The following is a 7903-nucleotide window of genomic DNA, read 5'->3' on the forward strand; positions in this document are numbered from 1 at the left end:
AATGAACCCCATGTCCACCCACAGACATGGTTTGTGAGGTGACTACACTTTATTCACAGTGAGAAGCATTCTGCTGTCCATCACATTGTTACTGGTCCATTTTCTAACATCTTACAGGGACATTGTGTTAGTCTGCACACAGATAGTGTCAGAATCCACATACAGAATGGGTATCATGTCAGGTTTCTCTTGTGTTTCCAGAAACATACATATTTATGACAGCAGTAACTAATACCATTTACAAAAAAAACATCCTTTCAACCACATATTTACAGTGGTAGGTGGTCAATCTCAGTATATCTACAAATACAAGGTAAAATTCCAAACATTTGCAATGGTATAAAACACGTTTACAAAGAGATAATCTCGAGCACTGCCAGTTTACAATGCAATTTTATCAGTTACAGTATATATCTGAGGTGATTACCTAGAAATCTTACAAGGAACTGGACAGGTTTCCACATATACAAACTTGAATGCAGAATTATATTAGTATTTGTCATTATGAGCTCCATGGTTTACCAGTAGCCTGTTTTACATTAAGACAGAATGACCTCCAGTCATTTTCGATATTAATTTGTTCACACCTAACCTTGCAGTCATTGTGTTTTCATAATCATTAACTGTTTCTTTTTATTTTCCTTGTAGTATAAATTCATTTCATCTCCAATTTCTCACTGCTGCCTTAAGGTAACCCATTATCCCACTGTTCATCATTAGCGCTTTTTACGCACATGCAGCTTGCATTTCCTGCTTTACGCCTATTGGCTTTACTTGCATGGTCTCATGTTACATTTGTCAGCAGGTAAAAAAAAAAAGAGTCTTGGACCAAAACATTACTAGGTATAATATTCAGATTATGTCACTGCTTTCTTTATTTTATTTCTGGTGAGAAAATCACATGCCTTTTTTGATTACCAAGGGGCAGGTGTTTACCATTGCTCTTAAAGTGTTCACAACCTCTGCTTATCCATTTGCATTAGTCGTCTGTCTAGGGCCCAATTCCAAAAGTTTAACAGAAGAAGAATAAGTTCTGCAAGACACAGCCATATGCCTTTACTTGAAACTAATTCTGATTTTAGTGGAATTCTGCTTCATTGTGAAATGATAGGCTGTTAATGCCTACACTGACATTTTGAAGAAGATTAACTCTGTGCTTTTGAATATAAAAAGTTAGTTGTTATAAATGTCATTGATTTTACAAGACACTAAACATAAACCAGAACAGTTTCAAAGCATGTAGGTTTCCCTCTAGTTGCTGAAAACATCCTTGAATGAGGATGTCTCCCTTAAGAAACCATATTCTGCATTAATTTAGTCTGTTTCTTCTGCTGCAGCCTAACATTGCCACAGTGGTCAGATGGCAGAGATAGCGGGAGGATCAGTTCAGCAGAGGAGAACACAGTGTCTTGTGGAGCTAGTGACAGTGACTGCCATAGTCTTGACACTTATACCACAGAATACAATCTCCACACAGCCATTATGTGAACCACAGGCAGTAGTCTTGAGTGGTCTTTGCAAAGGTGACACTATTAACCACAAACACAGCTCTTGTACAAATCCAGCACCTGTATAGCAGACAAGAGTCCCCAAAAAGTCAGTGCTTGTATAGCACAGAGGAGTCTCTACAATGTCACCATTTGTACAGCAGATAGTGGTATTTATAAATCCATTGCTTGTACAGCATAGAGTGATCTACACAAGCCAACACTTGCACTGCAGATGGTTTATACAAAGTCAGCACCTTTATAACAGGCATTGGTCTCCAAAAAGCCAATGATTCTGTTGCACACAGTATAGTAATAGGGCATGCATACAGCAGACTATGTCCTCTGGGCTTCTGCCAGACTTTGACAGAGCATGATAGCCAAATTTGGAAAGACAGTCACATATAACTATGCCATATTTGGAAAGCTGCACCAAATTTGGAATGAGAGTCACATGTATCCACACTAGACTTGCCTATGACTCTTGCATCTCTTTTGGGGAGGATATTACACGAAAGTGAAATCTACAGAAAACATTAAAGAAATCACAATCCCAGATTTTTATGTGAATAATATTACAGGGAAGCTTAGATGAACCCTTTAGAACTGACGATGGCTACATTTGTCAGCAAGGTGGTAGGATTAGGCTAGTTATACGAAAATCTCCAAATGTATGACAGTCTGTCTCACTATAACCAGAACTACATCTATCGAAAACAACATCTCTGTATATGGTACACAAAAAGTGGTGCTATCACAGCCTTTAACTATTTTTGCATTCTCATAACAGGGATTTTTTTTTTTTTGGTTTCATCTAACTTTTTAACCCCATGGGTACCTCATTCCTGGAGCTCCTGACCCTTTTTTCCACCTAGTTCAGAGTGCTGTCTGTATTAACTGTTCTTCATTTATGTTAAGAAAGGACATTAGGATTTCATAGGGCACCAGCCATAGCCTTCAGGGTAAAGGGAGGATGTTCCTCGCTTTCACTATAACTAGGCCATAGTCAATGCTTAACATGCAGTAACATTATACAGTGACCTGAAGATATGCATCTGTACTGCTACTCAGAACTCTGTTAGCATCAGCACTTATTATGCAGATCTTGTAGCAATATGGCCACGTTGCCCATCAGCCTCCCCTACAAATCTGGCGTACAGCTATGAGACTCAGAACCTCCTTCTTTCACAAATATAGAAAAGCTTGACTTATTTTATTCTTTAAGCAAATCCTGTGGCCAGCTCCCCTGAACCTTGGCCATTTCTGAAACTCAAGTCACCAGCAGTGTAGTCAGGAAAAGACCCCCCTTTCTCCAGCAGGATTTGCATGTAATGGCTGGGAATTTCCTGGTTCAGGAGTCTCCACGGGAACAGATTCTGTGTTCAGCAATGACAAAATGTGTGATTCTCATGTGTGCCTTCATGCAGTAGGAGGAGAAAGGAACAGAAGGTCAAGAGCTGAACCTCAAATGCCGCCATTTTCAAGTAAATTCGTCATTGACTGCCCGATACTCTACATTTTTAGTGCCTGCCTAAATATGTCAGCCAGCGTTAATCAAACTGAAAAGGGCAAGCTCATCCTTGGTGGATGCAGACTTTTTAACAGCTTATGTCAGAAGAGGGCAGAAATAAAACAGCCAAAGCACTGCTTCAGCTAATGACATTCACACTTAGCTTGCGAAATATCTGCTGACTTTTCAGCCTGATTTCACCTCTTGGCCAGATACAACCCAGCATTTATTAAAACTTATGTCTCAGACATCCGGCTCTAGAGTCAGCACTCTCTGCAGTCACTGAAAGTGCAGTTTCTCTGTGAATAAGAGGTTGGAGTATCCCTTTGATACTAGAGACAACCACCACAAGACAATGTATTGCAGAAGGATGTTTAATGTGCATTTCACTATTTGAAATTAGGCTTTATTACAACAAACCTTCTGTCCAGTAAACTACAGGAAGCACTTGCATTTGCTTTATTACACAGTACTCAGAATCCCCAGCTCTGAAACATTTTAATTAGGCTGGAGAGAACTTGTGAATATGGTTTACTGACTAGACTTGTAAAGGCCTGCAGATATACTGCATTGCACTTACCTGTGAACAGGACTGATACCTTACAGCAGCTGAAAAAAAAACAAGGATTTACAACTCTGGCAGGGGACCGTGTTATGCGTTTTGTTATAACAGAGCATCTGGAACCTAAAGTACCGAGTCAAGACAATAGTACCAGGTATACTACAGCAAAGTATCTGGGAGCCAACAGCACTGAGACAGGACTGTTCAGCATGTTTTATTACAGCAATGTATCTGGGAACTTACAGCACCAAGACAAAACTATAATATTTGATATCTTCCATACAATGATGTTATATAATTTATAATCCAGGAACCTGTAGCAGTGAGACAGGGTTATGTAACTTGTGTTACATTATGGAAGTGCATGAAGAAATCTTCACAACTAGGAAGTAATGCTTATGTTATGGGAATGCAAGGGCCCTGCAACACTGAGAGAAAACTGTATGAGTTCAGGTAGAGTATCCCATGCAACATTTTGCACTGCTGTGTTTCAGCCATATCTGCAGAATTAGCAATAGCCCAGAAAAGTATTGCACACTTTCTTTATGCACGTATATGCTGCATTATATTATTAGTGCTGCATTAGTGCAGGGACTGAAAAATGTACTGCTGAAGACATAAAAGAGCAGTAAATCCCAAGCATGCTTCAAAAAAGGTAACACATAATGATATAGGTATACTTTGTTGCTGGTTTGCCATCACCAGGATGGGGACCTTATCTTGCTGCAGACTTGCAAGGATTGGTTTGTCCTTCTACTGATGACAGGAAAGGTAAAGTATTTGCAGAGTATTGTAATCTGTGCTACCATAAGTCTGTTGCTGCTGCTTTACCAGCATCTGTGCTTCAAGCAGTGCTACAGCTTCAGTTCCAAAAGCAATTGTACCAAAAAAGGAAGCAATGATCCGTTATTCTTTGTTGTTGGTGTTGTTTTCTGGGATCTCTGCCTTTATTACAAATGAGTGATCTTCATTTAACTGCATGGGTGCGTTATATTCTATAATGTGGGATTACATCTTGTTAATATTAGTTTCTGGGGAGTCTGCGACTGGCAACACGTTTACCACTCCAGGTATGGTATTCTCTTAAACAGTATTTATGTCTTCTAAAGGCATTTTGTAAAATGGAGCATTTCATGTTACATTCATCCTGAAGCCACATATTCTTTGCCATGTTACTTATTATAGACTCATGTTGGATTTTTATTTCGGAGGAGTTCACATTTATATGTTAACTTCTGCATACCAGAGATCAAAGCGCACTAGCTGTTGCATCATACTTTACTCACACAGTAACCAAACATGAGATCAGAGATGATCTCATGCAGGGCTGTTGTTAAAAGTCAGTTGAAGAATTTATCAGAAATGTCCTACATTCAAGGACATGCCCTTTTTAATGAATAATGGAGGAAAAATATATGAAATGTATGCTGAGTTAAATCTATGATGCTTTTAAAACTTTACTCCATGTCACCAAGAGCACATTTTCATTGCTATGTGCAGGTACCCATGACTGTTTATTTGATGATTTATGCTTGTTTGTTTGTTGGGGAGGGGTTGGTTAACATCTGCATTGAATTTAGTGTCTTCTTACTCTAGATCTGAAATGAATTACACCCTTATAAGGGATCAGAAGTTTCAGATGACTATTTAGATACCTATGTCAGTTAGGAATCATATGGGTAGTAGGGCTGGGTTAAGAAATGTGGTACGGGGAGTCTGCAGTGTTATTTAATATACATTTGTGGTCTTTGACTCACATTATATCTTCTTTATGTATAATATAATGAACATTACTTAAGGGTGCTGCAATTCATCTCTGTCCTCTGGGTCAGCTTTTTTTGAAATACACAATATTCTACAATAACTCTTGACTGCTCCACTATTTAGCTTCTAACACATTTTTTTTTATTCATTGCAGTACCTGAATTGGCATACAAATAAAACAGTAAAGAAACAACAAAAGCTCGCTGGAAATTGGGATTGTAACATTTTAATTTTTAGAGTCAATGAGGCACTTGCAGAGCTTCACCTATCTGTGCACAAAATAAAACCCCATAAATAAGGTATCTTCATCCAAGAGAATCGACAACCAACAGAAACACAGAAGACGGACACCTTGGGAACACAACAATCTGCTTGCTTTCAGCTCTTCCAGCTGCTTCTGTCCATTCTTAAGCTCACCTGCAGATATTGTGCAAAATACATAGATCTTTAAGAGAAAAAAAAACACAATTGAAAACAGTAATTCCCTGACGGATATTTGCAGGTGAACGTGAGGATTACATCTTAGATTTTAGTCTTCATTATTGTGTGTGTGTGTGTGTGTGTGTGTGTGTGTGTGTGTGTGTGTGTGTGTGTGTGTGCGCATGTGTGCGTGTGTGTGTGCGCGTGCGTGTTTCTGTATGGTCTGATCTCATGTCGTTGTACACCTCACAAATGCTTTCTCAAAATTGAAGGACCTTTCACAGTCGCCCAAAAGCTTGAACGCTGTAAAATTGAAAGCTGTGTCCATGTCGCCGTTTGTCGTCTCATTATATATTGGGGAATGAGAAGCTGAGTGCCTGTTGCACTATTGTTGAATAACAGACATTGCAAAGAAGTGTATTAAAATGTTATAAGCTTTGGGGAGGGTAAATCAATGTGATGTACTCTGAATTGTTATGGATGCTTATTTATTTAAAATTATGTGCAGTAGTGTGGAATTAGTTCAGTTATGCAGCAGTATCTCTGTTCCTTAGATGAGGGCTCTGCAGAGGAGACTCTCCCTCTCCCTGAATTTATACTGAAGTATTTCTGTTGCCTCACTGAGGAGGATCTTGTATTTTTTGTCTATAATTTATTACCAAAGACTCAGGAGTGGAATTTGCATCCTATAGTTCACAGCTTCTTCCAGCCCAAGAACATTATGCCAGGTTTTTACCCCACAGACTGGGAAACCTGCAGAACCCATGTTTGTGTGCGTGTACAAGATACGGGAATGAGGGATAGAAGGAAGAAAGAAGGAAAGTAAACTGATGTTAGCAGCCTTGTAACAAAAATCAAAGGACTTAAACCATTTCAACAACATCATTGTCATCATGAGGATTTTCCTGGAGGGGTGGTAAGGGGGTCACAACTGGAGAGAGGTGCATAGAACTTTTTTTTTTCAGAAACTCTGAACCTTACCTCTGTGCTTTCTTATATGAAGCGGGTTTTATGATATTTTCAAATAAATAACTTATAATTTCATTGATTATCTGTGTTCCTTACTCTTTTATTTTAGTACATCAATGTATTAATTGTTTTTACTACTGTAGAGTCTCAGCAAGTTTTAAAAATTGTTTTAGTCTTCCTAAAACAAGTGATATTACATGATATTTATAACTATTACAGAGCTATATGTTTCACAAGTAAAGATTAATATTGCTCTTCAAGTTCAACTGGCTTTCAGATTTATTTTTAAGGCATTTTAAATCTAGCATTGAGATGAGATATTTCTATAAACAGATCAGTACCAAGTGGTTAAATAAAACAGCAGGTTGGGGTGGAGGTAAAGAGAATATATGCTACAATCTAATCTGACATAGTTACATGAAAACCTTTTTGTTAGCATGCATTATTCCCTAAATTTCAGCTGTGGCATGATCTTAGCATTTTTGGCATGTACAGTAACTTTTAGCTGATCTATTATGTCCAGAAATGATATATGATCCCCCCCCCAAAAAAAAAAAAACTGAAAAAAAATCCTGGCCCACTAAGTAGTCTCTAATATAACAATGTTTAAATTCAGTTCTAGACATCAGTTCCTTGGTAGGTCTTGTCTGTCTTTTTAAACTGAGATGTTCACTAGCTTCTTAACTAATTTACTTCCTTATGTGTTCCATGTAATACATCCTGGAGTCCTTGCTTTATCTGTGCAACAACCTAAACATCCAAGGTTAGTGTGCATGCTAGTGGTCATAATGCTCATTTTCCAGATCAGGAAAAAGTTACTGGGTGCATTCCTGGTACAGTTGTGCAGTGCACTCTGGGATTATAGTATGTATCTAGGAGTTCTACTAAAGTCATGAAAAGGATAAGCAGAAACATTTGACAAATGCTAAGAATATCTATAAAAGGCGGCAAGAGAAACTGAATTCAGGAAGTGCTGGGGAGGATAATGTCCATCTGAACAGAAAGAACAATTACATGCTTACCACAATGGTAGATCTTAGTGAATGCATCTTTTTTATCTGGGTCACACCTTCAAAACTGCAGCCACTAAGCACCATCACAAACTGAATATACAGTCTGAATATTTTGCTACCCAGATGTTGCCCACAAGGCTGCCTGTTGCTGACTATATCAAAATGGATGTCTGAATGA

The 7903-nt window shown here is 38.4% G+C and overlaps 1 protein-coding gene across 2 annotated transcripts in view; it reads left to right on the forward strand.

Moving 5' to 3' along the window:
* The window catches only part of ATP2A1 (ATPase sarcoplasmic/endoplasmic reticulum Ca2+ transporting 1), a 107409-nt gene extending 100617 nt beyond the window's left edge, over nucleotides 1–6792 (forward strand). The window contains exons 22-23 of one of the 2 annotated variants that reach the window (XM_044086533.1): nucleotides 649–690; nucleotides 5478–6792. In XM_044086533.1, coding sequence (XP_043942468.1) covers nucleotides 649–653 — 5 coding nt within the window. In that variant the 3' untranslated portion in view covers nucleotides 654–690; nucleotides 5478–6792. The remainder of the gene's footprint in view (nucleotides 1–648; nucleotides 691–5477) is intronic. The other variant, XM_044086532.1, reaches the window with a different exon arrangement.
* The last annotated feature ends 1111 nt before the right edge of the window (nucleotides 6793–7903 follow it).

The sequence above is a fragment of the Protopterus annectens genome, chromosome 10.part0 (assembly GCF_019279795.1).
Source record: "Protopterus annectens isolate FY-2018-M chromosome 10.part0, PAN1.0, whole genome shotgun sequence".
In the NCBI taxonomy this organism is placed as follows: Eukaryota; Metazoa; Chordata; order Ceratodontiformes; family Protopteridae; genus Protopterus; species Protopterus annectens.